Below are 15,198 nucleotides of genomic sequence, written 5' to 3' on the forward strand. Positions count from 1 at the left end.
TTCCAGGGAATGCCAGAGAGTGTCCTGGCCAGGTCCCCTATTTGTCCAGGCCTTCCCTCAATGTCCTTCCTGTGGCGCTGATCCACAGAAGCGAGGGGAACTGTTTCCCAGTGTCTTGCCCACTGGGCATTTTGGGGGCCTGGGATCAGCTAAGAGACTTTCAAGAAACACCAGGGAGTGCCCTGGCCAGAATCTCTACTTGTCCAGGCCTTCCCTGTCTTTCCTGCGGCACTGGTCCATGGAAAGCAAGGAAAGATCAGAAAAGTGTCCCAGCTCCAGGGGATCAATTTAGCCAAACAGCAAGCCTCCCCCCTGAGTCTTGAGACAGGCAGCTGTGCTAGATGCATTTAACTGGCTGACAGGGACCCAGTGTTTCTTTTTTGCAAGAATTGCTAATTGTGGAGAGCTATTGTCTCCAAAAGACAGGATAGAAAGTAGTCCGCTTTGCTCACCGTCTGGCAAGGTGGATGCCTGGAGGCTGGCTGAAGATGAACTCAAATCTCACTGGTAGAATCTGAGTCACGGCACCAAAACTGTTGTAGGGGTTTTGACCCCAAATATGGCAGCAACCTCAATTCTTGTCTTGCAGGAAGGAAGAATTTAGTTGTTTTTTTTTTAATTGCATTTCATTGCATGTCATTTTATGACATAGTTTCATAGGCTCTGAGGTTCCCCTAACCCTTCCCCGTACCCTCCTCCCATGGTGGATTACTCCACCTTATTGCAGTATTACAGTTCAAATCCAGTCATGCTTCTTTCATTTCATGCATGTACCGCGCATAGAGTCCAGCATCTTATTGTCCAGATCAATTCAACAGTTTCTTGGGGAGACCATCTCTGGTCTAAAAGCAGAGCTGGCAGAATATTGCTCTGACCAATTAAAAGCCATAACATAACATCAACAACAGTTTACAACATTATGGAGTTAATTGAGTTTTAAAGCAAGATTTATTAGAAAAGCTGAGAAAGGAGATTCCCTTCCTAGTGATGGGAGGGGGCTTTGAGATAGAAAGGACCCTTACCCCCTGCCATAGTGGCAGGAGGAAAAGTGGAAAAAAGACCCATATTAATGGTGGGGAAAGAACCTTATAAAGGTTTACTTCAAAGGGGTTTCTCCAAAGACAAAAGGAAATTCCTGGTCCCCATGGCACCTGGCTTTGAGACAAAAGGCCCAGAAAGGTGTCAGACATGCTACTTCCTTGGTCCCTTTTCAGTGATAAGGAGACCAGCCTGAAGTCCCCCACACAATGGCTGGGGACAATGGCTGATGCTTCAGGTGGGAAACTGATATATTAATGTTGCCCTTGTCCCTTGGAAGAAAGGTGATCTGGTGAATCTAAGATATGGTGGGGCGAAATGCCATTTTATCTTTGAGAAGGAAATGGTTCGGGGACCCAGAATGCCCTAACTGCCTGCTGCCCAGTCTAACTCCTCACACAATTTCAGACCACCAAGACCCCAGAGCTCACCATCGGGCAGCCAAAGAGCAAAGACCAAGATTCGCCCACCACTTGGCAGTAGTTGAATGGGAGCTAGGATCCCCAGCAGGAAGCCTGGCCTGGCATGGGTTCTCCCAGCCATTGATAACTGTACCTATGAGTAGACTTACATAGTCTTTCTTATGTTAACTAAAACTAAAAAAAAGAAGAAGAAGAAGAAGAAAAAGAAGAAGTGGGTTGGAGAGGGTATGCTTTTTTAATATATTTTTATTTTGAATTTTGAATTATGTGGTACAATTTCGTATAGACTGGGGTTCCCCCAAACTCCTACCCCCGGCAGATTTTCCCCTTTATACTACAATGGTGTAGTCCTTCAAATGGAATCATAATTCTATCAGTCTCTTATTTAAGTGTACCCCGACATTGTTGGTACAATGTCAAACAGTCCAGCATCTCACTGTCTACACATGTCCAACAGTTTCATTGGGAATCCATCTTTTGTCTGAAAGCAGGGCTGCATGTTCCATTGTACCCCACTTTGTTATTTACAACTAAAAGAAAGGAAGAAGAGAAAATAGCATTGAGGCCTGAGGCCAGGGACTCTCTCTTCTGTTATTTGTAACCAGAGGGAGGCACAAAAGAAGCTGCTTGGTGTTCAAGGTTAGTCACAGACCCAGGTTTCCCTGGCTTGTGAATTGCTCCCTTATCCACCCATATACTCAGTTCATTCTGGGGAGACAGAGTACATGGAGATTTGCTAATCAGGGGTGTCTCTGCACGTGGAAGAATTGAGATGTGGGACTGAGTAGTGCTCAATGAGGCAGCAAGGTTCTGTGAAGAGAACACACCTGGCAGGGCAGGTGTGGATCCCGGGAGAGAGCTGAGCGTGCAGTCTGCCCTCGGACTGAAGCTCTAATGGACATGGATGTGGGCCCGTGTTCTTCCACCCTCGTCCCTCTTAGGGGAAATCCTAGACGCGGAATTCCCCAGCTCCTCCCAGGACTTCTCAGCACTGAGTTACCAGACCTGACGGCTGCCTTGATGGAGGACAAGGGGACCATCCTGAACTGCCCCAGGAAGAGGGCTGAACCCTCTGACAGGGCTGACAGGCAGGTGCCTCATTTTCTGTAAAAACCTTCATTTTCTTCCCATTTTATTCAGCCCCTCTTAAACATGTCTACTGGCTACCTCAACAGGTCATTCCTTAAATGGCTGCAGGCTGAGATCAGGAACCCAGAACTCCATAAAAGTCTCCTGCATACATGCAGGTACCCAAGCATTTGAGCCCTCATTCACTTGCTTCCAGATGCATTAGCACAAAGCTAGAGTAGCCAGGACTCTAACCAGGTACTCTAACACAGGACATCCCAAGGCACTTAAACCCACTGTGCCATACACTGGCCCCTGAAAGCACTTTCTCATTCTAAAATTTCCCTGACACCTGAAATTTCACATTCGTTCACTCGTCTTTTCTTCTGTGTCACAGCAAACATTTAAAGGATTTGTCAGTCAGTTCAAATACCAGGGTCATCTTTGCTTCTGCTCAAGTGACTAGAAGTTCTTTTCTAAGGATCACGGGCCACAGGTTCCTGCATGTGGGTGTGGTGTTTCCTGGGCTTTATACTTGCCACTGGGTATGGTGTGTTACAGAAGACCTGGGAGAAGCCACCCCCCACCCAACCAGGAAGGGTACACCTATTTAAAAATGCTCATTTGCTCATTTTAATTTATTTGAAAAAGCAGAGAGAGAGAGAGAGAATCTCTCTAAAAGCCTGTAACAGCTGGGGCTGGGCTGGGCTAAAGCCAGGATCTAGGTATTCCATCGAGGTCTTCCGTGTGAGTGGGAGGGGCCTAAATACTTTGGCCGTCAGGGGGCGCGGGCAGTGCTGCCTCCCAGATACACGAGCAGGGAGCTGGGCTGGAGGCACAGATTGGCCGGGCTTAAACCAGACACTCTGACACAGCATGTGGGCATCCTACATGGCACTTTAACCCACTCCAGGGCACACCTGTCCCTCAACCAGGTGGCTGTGCTGGGGAGCCAGCATGTCCTCTGATCAGATTAAATATCTCCAGGTGCCTGGTTGGCAGTGTCATGAAGACGGGACCTGTCCTCACCTCCTTCAGGGCTTTGGGTTGGGACTGCCATGATGCCGCCTGCTCTCTTGCTTCCCAGCCCTGTCCCATTTCCACTTACCAGCTACCTTCTCCTTGTCATCGTCCCTTGTTTGGAACCAAACTGAACTCACCCACAAGGTCACATGCACTCTGGAGCTCATGCTGCACCCCATAGTTGAGCCCAGGAAAGGACCTGCAAGGGACGAAGAGAGCCACCTGCACTTCCACCCTGTGCAGGCACTGGTGCCTTTCTCGGCTATGCTCCCAGCACCCTGAGAAGTTCCCCTTAAATCCAGTGAGGCAGCAGCCCCAGCACCATCAAGGCTGGAGCCTGGGATCTCCTGCCTTTGGGCCTGGCTAGAAGCCGGCAACAGTCACAGTCCTTTTGTTCAGAATCCCATGGTGAATCTTCTTTGTTTTGTTTTTAAAAATTACTTATTTTCATTTGAAAGAAAAAATTTTATATATAAAGAAATCTCCCATCTGCTGGTTCATTCCCCAAATAGCCACAATGATCAGAGCTGAGCTGATCCGAAGCCAGGAGCTTCTTCATAGTCTCCCACGTGGGTACATGGGCCTGAGGACTTGGGCCGTCCTCCACTGCTTCCGCAGGCATTAGATGTCAATGTCATATGTGGAGGATTAGCCTGCTACACCACTGTGTCACCATAGAAAGCGATGTTAGGCCTGGAACTTTGCAACCGAGGTACTCATTTCCCTGGCAGGAAAAGACTCTCCCAGCAGAAGAACCCCTGGTCAGCGCTGGCACCCTGCAGCCCACTGGAGAGGGCAGCACCCTGTGGCATCCCCACCCTAACCCAGCTGTCCGGGCCATGTACAAAGCCAGAGCAAAGCAGGGCCAGCGAAGTTCACCATCTCCACCTTCACAAGGATACGGATGATGTTGGCAGTGAATCTCCAACAGCATCGTTGCTTCCAGGACCACCACGGAGCCACAATGTATACTGGGCTTCCAGAAGGAGAAAAGGATGAGAGTCCCGCCAACACATCACAGGAGACACCAGGGCAAGGGCCAGGGACACACACACTCACACCAATGTCTGTGCTGCCAACGTGGATGTGTTCACACAAGCCTGTACATCCAACACACACAGCTTTCAACTCGCTGGGTCCCAACTGCGACTGGGGCAGAGCCCTCAAGGCTTGCTGGGGCTTCTGTAAAGGAGTCGCAGGAAATGCCATAAACAGGGTTTTTTTTTGGTTTAAAAGCAGAGGAAGGGGATGCAGAAAAAGCTTTTCCCGTTTGGTCACAGACTCTAGACAAACAGCTGTGGCCTTATTTGTAATGAGAGTTGCTGGGACACTCACTTAATAGTTGTAGCTTAATCTTTTTGATCCTATATGTATCTATGACATTTTGTTCTTTCATTTGTTTTGTTTTCTTTTTAAATTCAGAGCAGAGCTGTGGTTCAAACCCCAGCCCCAAAACTCCCACAGAGAATGCAAGACTCCCCGCCATTCCTGCCCTGCCTACGCCCTTCCCCACAGCCATGTAACCAATTCCCAGCCTTCTGTCTGACAGACCTCAAAAACGCTTCCTGAGGTCCCAGGCAAGGGCGGAAAGAGGGGAGCGGCGAATCCCTCCAAGACCGGAACCGTGGCCGCCGGCACAGCAGCGGCAGCGACCCCACAGCGCCCCTCCCAAAGCCACCTTCCCTCGGGTCCTCCTCAGAGCGGATTGTCGCACTTGAGCATCCTCCCGCCCTAAGCCCACCACCATTGCCCGGTCCGCTGCCAGCACCCAGCGCCGCACTCAGTCCGCCCTGGAGCGCATGCGCCGCCCGCTGGGCGCGCGTCGTGACGTCACGGCAGGCGCCATTTCCGAACCCCAACCCCGCTGGCTGTAGGAGCGAGTGTAGACGTTGGCGTATCGGATCGTGTGGACTTGGGTGCAAAGGAGCCTTGTACCCCACGAGGGAGGCTGCGGTGAAAAGAGCTGCCGGCCAACGTGGGGAAAAGGGGCGGGCGTGACGACACCTGACGGAGACGTCATCAGAGCGCACCGGAAGGGCTGCAGAATGAAGAGTAAGCGAGCTCGGGGCCGTGCAGGGCCGGGACGGTGCAGGGCCGGGGCTGTGGCGGGCTGGCGCCGTGCAGGGCCGGGGCCTTGTGCCGCCCGTGGCCGCAGGGGACGGAGAGCAGCTCTTTGCTCCTCCCGGACGGTCGCCGGGAGCCCGGAACGCGCGTGGCCGGGGCTCGGGTGCTGCTCCCCGAGGGGCTGGTGCTGTCCCGGCTCCCGGTCCGTGCGAACAAATTGGCAAGATTGTCAGAGCTTCCGGGCTTTTTAAAAAAGATGTATTTATTTGTATTGGAAAGTCGGATATACAGAGAGGAAAATCTTCCATCCTCTGGTCCACTACCCACAGCTGAGCCGATCCGAAGCCAAGAGCCTCCTCCGGGTCCCCCACGCGGGTGGAGGTCCCAAGGCTTCGGGCCATCCTCGACTGCTTTCCCAGGCCACAGGCAGAGAGCTGGATGGGAAGCAGGGCATCTGGGACATGACTGTGCCCATATGGGATCCCGGTGTGTTCAAAGCGAGGACTTTAGCCGCTAGGCTATCGCGCCAGGCCCACATGCATAGTTTTTAATCGTGTCTGGCAGGTAGCTAGTGTTCAACAAGGGTTAGATGAGTAATGTTACAGAAAGGATCCCAGATCCGAATCTAGACCGCTCTGACCGGCAGTCACCCCTGGGAAGACCCTGCCAGGTTGCTACCTGCTTTGTAATCCGCATATTCCAGCTGAGGAATGAGACTACAAAACCCAGAGCCGCGGGGTTTGCTTGGTCAGACGTGCGCGCAGGACGCGTGAGAACCCCTGGGTTTGCTTGGTCAGACGTGCGCGCAGGACGTGGAGAGCGCAGATGGGATTTGTGAAGCAGTTAGCAGGTTTTCCGGTCTTTGGGTCTTGAAGCCCCACCTTGTCCCCTTCTTACCATTCACACAGTACTGTTGCCAGGCCACGGTTTTCTTTCTTTCTTAGACCAAGTGAGTAAGAAACAAGAGGATGTATGCTTTCAGAAATTGAAACCACACTGATGAATATGTATTTTGAGCCTGAAGAAGGACCTGCTGTGTTTTATCAGTTCAGGACACCATCCAATTTCAGGACATGCATTTCTACATTGTTACTAAAATGTGAAAAATATTGTTTAAACATCTTACATTCAATGAAATAGAAGGTTTCCAGCACGTATCCTCGGCAGCTATAGCTTTATCTTTTTTTTTTTAAAGATTTATTTTTTATTAGAAAGGCACATGTACAGAGAGGAGGAGAAACAGAAATATCTTTCATTCGCTGATTCACTCTGCAAGTGGCTGCAATGACTGGGGCTGCGCTGATCTGAAGCCCCAGGAGTTTCTTCCAGGTCTGCCATACCGGTGCAGGGTCCCAAAGCTTTGGGCCATCCTCTACTGCTTTCCCAGGCCACAAGGAGGGAGCTGGATGGGAAGTGGGGCTTCCGGGACATGAACTGGCACCCATACGGGATCCTGGCACGTACAAGACAAGGATTTTAGCCACTAGGCTAGCGCGCCAGGGCCATACACAATTTTAAATGAGCCACTGCATTAGCAACTTTCAAGCTTAGGGTTTTGGTACTTTATGATCCACACACCTGCAGTAGCATCTTCAGACTCCTTAGAAATGCAGAATTTGGGGATGGGTACCTAAAATCCACACTTTAGTAAGATCCCAAAGTTCTTTTGCCCTTAAAATTCTAGAGGCACCCTTTGGAAAAAAAAAAAACTAATTTATTTATTTCAAAGTTACAGGAGAGAAAGCACAGAGAGAGATTGTTCCCACCTCCCCAGGTGGTCGCAAGGGCCAGGACGGATGTGGGCTGAGGAACCAGGAGCGTCACTCAGATTTCCCTAGACACGTGGCCGGCTTCCACCTCTTTTCCCGTAGCAGGGAGCTGGGTAGGAAGTGGAGTGGTGAGGTGTACAGGTGTATAGGACGCCAGTGTCACAGGTGGCAGCCTCACCCAGTGCACCACAACCCCGGCTTCCTGTGAGGCACCCTTGAAACCACAGCCTTGGGTCTTCTGGGGTGACACATTGGTGCTTTGCACTTCCTGCCTAGGTGAACCGGATCTCATAACCACACCTTTTTTTTTCTCCTGCAGATATAGTCTACCATGGCCTACCTCAGAAAGAGGGGAAAGAATGTGACGTTGAGGTAAGGATGTGGACTGAAGGTGTGAGAGCATCCTGGGAGGTGATGGCAAGGCTGACTCCTTTGGGTTGCGGCTCAGCTGTCCTCTCCCACATCAGGCATGGCCAGACTGTGATGTTCTGGGGACCTGCCTCACTTAGCAGCCTCTTTATCCCAGTGCCAAAGTCAGGTTTGATAACCTGGGAGAGACTTCATGTGTTGTCTCCCAGTCCAGGCCCAGCTGAGACCTGCCCTGGGGAGCCCTTGTTTGCCCTTGTTACACAAAGTCCTGTTCCCTAAGTGGGATTTGCAGCTTGCATGCTGAGGCCGCAGCATCCTTTGTCACTTGCACAGAGTTTCCACCTGTGGCTTGGAGAGTCTGAACGAGCAGCAGACCTTTCTGTGGCTGCCCCTTGAGAGGGACTCCTGATATACTTAGAAGTAGTGATCATGTTGATGTTGCATGAACTTGTCTTTCACATGTAAAGTTAAACTGGAACAGACACAGATGCTGTGCCTACTGTGAGCTGCCCTGAGGCCTCCTGCCTCCCTTGGTCCAGGAGGGGAGGGAAGGGCTTTGTACTCAGTCCCCAGGGACGGCTTGCTCTCAGACTGTGTGCACAGCCTGGGTGATATAATCAGGCCTAGGAAAGGCGCCGGCCAGGCGGCAGGCCTCCGCAAGGAGCAGGGCCAGGGCTGTGGGAGCTGCAGATTGCTGCAACTCCAGCTTGATGGCCAGTGATGCTGGTGGGGTACAGGACTCACTCACAGTCATGGAGTTAGGGTGTCCCAAGTCCTCTCAGAGTCTGTGCCCATTCACTCCCGCCCAGAGCACAGGCCAAGGGGCACCTGGTAGCTGCTGCCTCTGGGCTGTGGGCACAGAGTCAAGCCAGGGCCACAGGACTGGGAACTCAAAGCCAGCAGGCACTCAGTGGCAGCAGGAGCTCGGCCTAGCCGGGAGCACCGGCTTCCTGCTGTTCACACTGGTGTTAGGCGTCACACCCCTCACGGCTGAGGCAAGCCTCCCAGGTCTGCTTCCAAATGAAAAAAAATGTTATCCTCATCAGAGAAACCTCAGAGGAGCAAGACAGGAAGTTGGCATTTGTGTGGCCAACAGTCATTGAATAGGCATAGAGATGTGACAGCTTGGCGGTTGTGGATGGCAAGCACTTGGCAGAGAGTTGATGTGAGTGTCGGAGGGTAGGCAGATGGGTTAGTTCAAGCAGCCCATCCTGTGTGTACCTGGGGTCCTGGGGGTCCCACACTAGAACAGCCTCATCTCCACGCAGCACCTGGGAGCCCAGCGGGCCGAGGCTTTCGTGAAGGCCTTCCTGAAGCGGAGCACGCCCGGCATGAGCCAGCAGGCCCGGGAGAACCAGCTGCATCGCAAGGCCGTGGTCCTGGAGTACTTCACCCGCTGGAAGAAAAGGGATAAGAAGAAGAAATCCAAAGGTCTGTCTGCCAGGCAGAGGAGGGATCTGCGGCTCTTTGACATTAAACCAGAGCAGCAGAGGTAAGCCCAGCCTCTCTGCCGGCAGTGCCCACTGCTGGGCCCAAGTGTTCAGGAGGGGAGCCAGCTTCCCGAGCAGGCAGCCTTTCTGCCGTCTGCCACAAGGGGGCAGCCTTCCTTTACCAATTTGAATTCTGGGCCAGCCTTGTTCCAACAAGGCTTGGTGACATGCAGAGCTCTGTTTGGCTCTGTCCTAGGCATAACTAACAGACCAGTACCATCAGTGAGTCTGTTGCCCATGGCAACAGGATGTTTGTCTCAGCTTTCTTAGAAAAAAGGAGCTGATATTTCTTAATATATAACTCTTAGGAGCTTTTAATAGCACCGGACAGGATTACCCACTGGAATTTTATTGCCAGAGAAGATGATGCCTACACACTTGGGAAGCTTCAGAGAGGGCTGCCTCGTGTCTTCCTCCCACTGGCCCACATCCCACCTCTCCTGGCTGCAGTCCTGTTTGCGTGTCTCAGGACTGTGTGTAGCCTTTGCTCAGAGATCTAGAGCCAGATAGTCTCCCCAGAAAATTCAAAGTATGCCATTCTGCCCGTGACCAGCCCGACAGAGTAATCTGGGCTCCCTTTGGGGGAGGGCCACCGCCTGCCCTCGCCTCCTCCCTGAGATCCTCCACCCAGAGCTCACTGTGGATTTGAGCTCTGATTCTCACTTCTCTGACCTGTGGCTTCGTGTTAGCGGGCTTCCTGTCAGACAGGGTGACAGCCTCAGAGGGAGGCCTTTGGGGGCCCTCCCACCTGCTCATTCAGCCTCCAGACAGATCTGCTACCCAATGCAGGTACCTGCATGAAAGCTAGCAGCGCCTGTTCACTGACGGCTTACTTGGGTCCACTTCATGGGTCTGAACACTCGAAATAGCAGTGATATAAGCGTGGCTGAAGTTTACTCCTCATGATACGAAGTCCAGTGAACTCCACCTTGAGCTGGTGTGGCAGCAGGCCCACAGCCATCAGCGACCCAGGCATCGCCTCATTGTATGGTCCTCATGGTCGAAGATGTCTACTTGAGCTCCAGCCATTGTGGCTACATCCAGCCCTCAGGAAGGATAGTGGTGTGAGGCAGCAAAGAGCCACGCCTTGCTTTCCTTGGTAGTAAGAAGCTTAGTCTCAGGAAATTTTCCCCGTAAGCAGAAGTGAAGCTGCTTACTTCAGTCAGACGGCAGACTGTGGAGCTGTGCTAGGCACCCAGTCCCAGGGGATCCCAGGCCACTGTTGGTGGCGCCAAACCAAGCTTTGTGCTGTTTGAGTGTTAAAATCCTGCGTTCACGAATGCCTGACTCCTTGCCTGTACCTGTTTTACTGCTCACAGGTACAGTCTCTTTCTCCCTCTACATGAGCTCTGGAAGCAGTATATCCGGGACCTGTGCAACGGTCTCAAGCCCGACACGTGAGTCGTTTCTGAAGCCTTGCTCTTTGGGACACACTTAGCCTTAGATCTTGTAAATGCAGCCTTGGGGCCGAGGAGTCTTACTGCCTAGCTGCAGAAATGTGCGGGCTCATTTGTTGCTCTCAGATTCCTTATCATGCTGTAAACTAGGGACTTCTGTTTGCTTTGTAGGCAGCCCCAGATGATTCAAGCCAAGCTGTTAAAGGCAGATCTTCATGGAGCTATTATTTCAGGTAATTTACCTAAGACCACATGGCCGTCCAGATGCTGCAACTATCACTCAGTGGCAGCACGATGCTTGGGTTGCATTGCGAAGCCTGTTACTGGCCATGGACTCCTGGAGACATGCCTACATCACAGCAGCGAGGGCTGGAGTTGAGGGCAGCTGCTTTAGCTGGTCAGACTGCTGGTTGGACGGAAGCCGAATGGTCTCTCCATACCTTCACACAGGGTTTCCGTGGGTGCCCACACAGGCCAGCAGCTGCTGACTCTCACCCTGAACACACAGAGGCCCTTTCATCCTGTGCCATGCTTTCGCCTGTCAACAGTGACTGGCAGCTCCCAAGTTGAGATGTGCAGCCTAGACCTTACCTGAACTCCCCCTGCATTGACATGTGCTGTGGGCATCAGACTCTCAGTTGCACCCCTGGCTCCCCCACCTCTCCTGGCGGTACCCCTGTTTACTCTGCCTGCATGAGCCACAAGGCTGGGAAGCGTGACAGCATCTTCCTTCCTGACCCCAGCTCTGGGCACCTGAATACAAGGCCCTAGCATCTCTGGATGCCCGCAGAAGCCCCTGGCCCTACCCTGGCTCACACACCAGTCCTCTCCCTACGGCAGAAATCAGGCCATGCCCTTCCTCCCTTTGAACTCCCTGACAACTGCCCCCATGTAAAATCCTGGCCGCTTCCTGTGGTTTAGAAGGCCCCAGTGCCATGGCCAGAGGGCCAACCACGCTGGCTCCTCCATGCTTCTCGCAGCAGGCTGGGCCTTGCCCCAGTGCCTGTGTGTCTACTCCATGGATTCCTCCTCAGATGTTGCTCTTCCCAAGGACAAGCCCATCCTAAAGGCCGTCGCCTCTGCACACTCCCCTATCCCTATCTTCTTGACACTTACTGCGACAGTCCACGGTGTCCTGCACACCTCTTGCTGCCCCCATCAGAAGTCCACTCCATTAGGGCAGGCTCCCGGACTGCGACATTCAGGGCTGTGACCCAAGCACCCAGGATGTGCTCAGGGCATGTCTTGACAATGTATAGGCAAGGACCGGACAGCTGAGGGCCTGCTGCCTGTGCTGGGACCCGCCTCTCATCAGTGCAGCCGGGTGACTGTGGCAGGACGGGGAGTGTGTTGTGGACGGTGCTCGTGCAGACTCTGCAAGTGATTCTTGCGTCCCTCAGGACAGCCAGATGGCCCTGAGGGTGTTGGGTATAGCCCTGACCTCCAGGCCGCAGCGTCCTTCCCAGGGGCTGGGGACCGTCAGCTCTGAGAGCACATGCAGTCAGGCCAAGCCAGAGACGGCAGCATGGGGCAAGGGGTTGGCAGCTAGGGTCTCACCCGGTGCGGCGCCTTCCCAGCTAGGGAGCCTCTGCCCTCTGAGGCTCACCAGGTGGCACCAGCACCCTGAACCAAGGTTCCCCTGGCACCAGAGACCTGAGCCTCGCACTGTCTTTTTCTTTTCAGTCACAAAATCCAAATGCCCCTCATATGTGGGTGTCACAGGAATCCTTCTCCAGGAAACAAAGCATGTCTTCAAGATTATCACCAAGGAAGATCGCCTGAAAGGTAGGAGCCCTGTGTGAGGGCAGGCGGGGAGGAGCTCCCAGCTACTCCCTTCCGCTTGCCTGAAGGCTCTGGGAATGAGTTTGGTTTCCTGAGTAGCAGCATCGCAGCCTGCGGCGCCATTCCCTCACCCAGGGCTTTCCACAGAGGCAGCAGTGCGCACAGCTAGTAGTCCCAGCCAGAGAAAGAACGGCATGGCCATGCCCTAAGAGGCCTGGGTCCATCTGGGGTCCTGTCTGAGCCAAAGCCCGCTGCCCCCCAGGAGAGCCGAGGAGGAAGCCAGGGCAGTGCTGATGCCCGAGCCCCAGCAGCTGTGCCCTTGGTGGTGATACTCAAGGTCTGTTGGTGGCCAGCAGTGCTCTGACAGGCACACTGTGGTCTCCGGATTCTCACACAAGGCCAGAGGCTTCCAACAATAGCTGCAGGGTTTTGTTTTTTTTTTTTTAACTTTAATTTTAGAGTACGATTTTGCTTACTGCTGCTGTCCATGTCCCTAGATGTTCTTCTGCTTCAGGAAATGGTGTGAGAGTTCCTCCTGCCCCACTGAGCCCAGGCCATGGGCACAGCTAAAGGTTACATGAAAAAACCTGCTTGCGGAGCATCCTGGCAAGTTCCGATTCTGGAACTTTGGTTCATAGCCTTTGGCTCTGAAAATGAGGCTGAGTTATATCTGGAACATGAGTAGTCGCAGACAGTCCTGGTGGTGCTGCTTTGGGGTTTCCTCAGTTCTTATTATCTTATTTCTTTTTTATGAATAATACAAGGAGTCTTCAAAAAGTATACATTATCTTCCCCATTTTCACTTTACTTGGAAGAGTGAAAGCCTCCGCCAACTGCTTCACTCCACACATGACCACAACAGCTGAGGCTAGGCCAGGCCACAGTCAGGATCTCGGAACCCACTCTGGATCTCCCACTTGCGTGGTTGGGGCCCTTGCGCTTGAACCATCACTGCTGCCTTCCACAGTGCTCATGAGCAGGAACCTGGATTGGAAGCAGAGCCAGAACTCAAGTCCAGGCACTTCAGTGTTGACTCTGGGAGCTACAAATGACACCTTAACCACTACACCAAATGCTCTTATAGGATCTTTCTCATATTTGAAAGAGCTACAGAGAGACAGGGAGAGAGAGAGCTTCCGTCTGCTGATTTGCTCCCTAGGTGGCCACAACGACTAGCTCTGGCCATGCCAAAGCTAGGAGCTTCTTGTGGGTCTCCCAGATGGGTGGCAGCGGCCCAAGCACTTGGGCCATCCTCTGCTGCTCCTCCTCAGCTGTTAGCGGGGAACTGGATTGGCTGGATTGGGAGGGGAGCAGCCAGCCCCCACACGGGACACTGACATGGCTTTGTTGTACCATGACGTAAAGGTAAACAGGGTTTCTTGCACCTCTCATTTTTTTTCTCTCTTTTTTTTTTTCAGTTATCCCCAAGCTAAACTGTGTATTCACTGTGGAAATAGATGGTTTTATTTCCTACATTTACGGGAGCAAATTCCAGCTGCGGTCAAGTGAGCGGTCTGCAAAGAAATTCAAAGCAAAGGGGACCATTGACCTGTGAGTGCCGTGCTACCTGTAGCAGCTGAGAACCGGAAACACCCCGAACGCCCACCTTGCAGTCAGGATACTCTGGTTCTGGACCCTATCCCGCCTGTGAAAATGAGACTTAAGGACATTTAATTAAACAACAAGGGACGCCACGCAGGGTATGGTGGGAGAAAGGAAGCGGAGGAATTCCTATTTCTAGATGGTCTCCATTCTGCGTTGCCCCCATGGAGAGCGAAGACTGATTGACTGGAAGCCTGGGGTTCTTAGGGTCCTTGTACTTCACATTGCCCTGTGTCTTATGGAGAGTTAGTTGTTTCATAGTGAGGCACTCATGTTGGCATAAACAGACTGGACGTAGAGAAGTCTCCCTGCTATTCACAACACCAGCCTGGAAGGGAAGAGAACCCAAAGTTGCCACCGGAATGGTGCTTTTTGCCATTTCTGGAATCACCTACCACCAGGCACCGTGTGTCAGGGTGGCCCAGCGTGTCTGACATGCTTCTCCAAACCCTTGCTGTTCCTGAGCTCTCGACCTAGTTAGCCACAGTTTACTTTGCTATTTCAGAAATGGGGTAGATGCTAGATGGCTTGGGCGTGGTCACCTCAGGAATTCGAGCCGAGATGGGCCAAATAGACAAGATGCCACATCTAGTTGTGCTCGTCACTGGTTGTTCTGCTAACAGGCAGAAGGAGCAGGACCCCAGAGGTGGGCCGCCTGTAAGACGGGTGCTGCAGCCCTTCGGGGGGTGGCTTGCTAGGAAAGCCACAGTCCCCCAAAGTAGCACCTTTTCACATCTTGGTTCTATTTTTGCTACCAAAATGTGTGGCTTTTTCAGTCTTGCTCTAGCTCCATGTGCCAATGTGTCTGTGAGGCTGTAGACGAGGCCCTTTAGTTCAGGATCAACATGAAAACAGGTCAGTGATGGAATGAGGTCTTTGTTAGGGTGAGCCGCGATGGTCAGAAACATGGCTCAGAAGGGCCACTGGCCCTTAGCTTTGAGAAACAGGTGTCTGCAAGTCCTGCAGCCAGGGCTTCTCTCACAAGCTTTTCCTCATACTGCAAGAAGCAGTGATGCCAGAGGCTTTACAGTCCCAGCATCTGTCTCTCAGGCTCCTCACTGAAGCGGAACACTGGGCAGAGAAGGGATGTGAGAGCCCTGACGTTTTTGTTGGCAGGAGAGCAGGGAGGCCCAGCTGTACCTCTCTACTTCCTCAGGGCCCAGTGTGCACCTGG

General features: G+C 52.6%; 1 protein-coding gene across 1 annotated transcript; it reads left to right on the forward strand.

The window, feature by feature from the left end:
- The first annotated feature begins 5,436 nt into the window (after nucleotides 1–5,436).
- POP4 (POP4 homolog, ribonuclease P/MRP subunit) lies at nucleotides 5,437–14,616 on the forward strand. The gene is made up of 7 exons (XM_012929805.3): nucleotides 5,437–5,603; nucleotides 7,704–7,756; nucleotides 9,022–9,245; nucleotides 10,563–10,640; nucleotides 10,812–10,873; nucleotides 12,324–12,425; nucleotides 13,841–14,616. The coding sequence occupies exons 1-7, from the start codon at nucleotides 5,597–5,599 to the stop codon at nucleotides 13,975–13,977; spliced, it is 663 nt and encodes a 220-aa protein (XP_012785259.2). The 5' UTR covers nucleotides 5,437–5,596; the 3' UTR covers nucleotides 13,978–14,616.
- Nucleotides 14,617–15,198: the final 582 nt, after the last annotated feature.

This window comes from Ochotona princeps, chromosome 16, assembly GCF_030435755.1.
Source record: "Ochotona princeps isolate mOchPri1 chromosome 16, mOchPri1.hap1, whole genome shotgun sequence".
NCBI lineage: Eukaryota > Metazoa > Chordata > Mammalia > Lagomorpha > Ochotonidae > Ochotona > Ochotona princeps.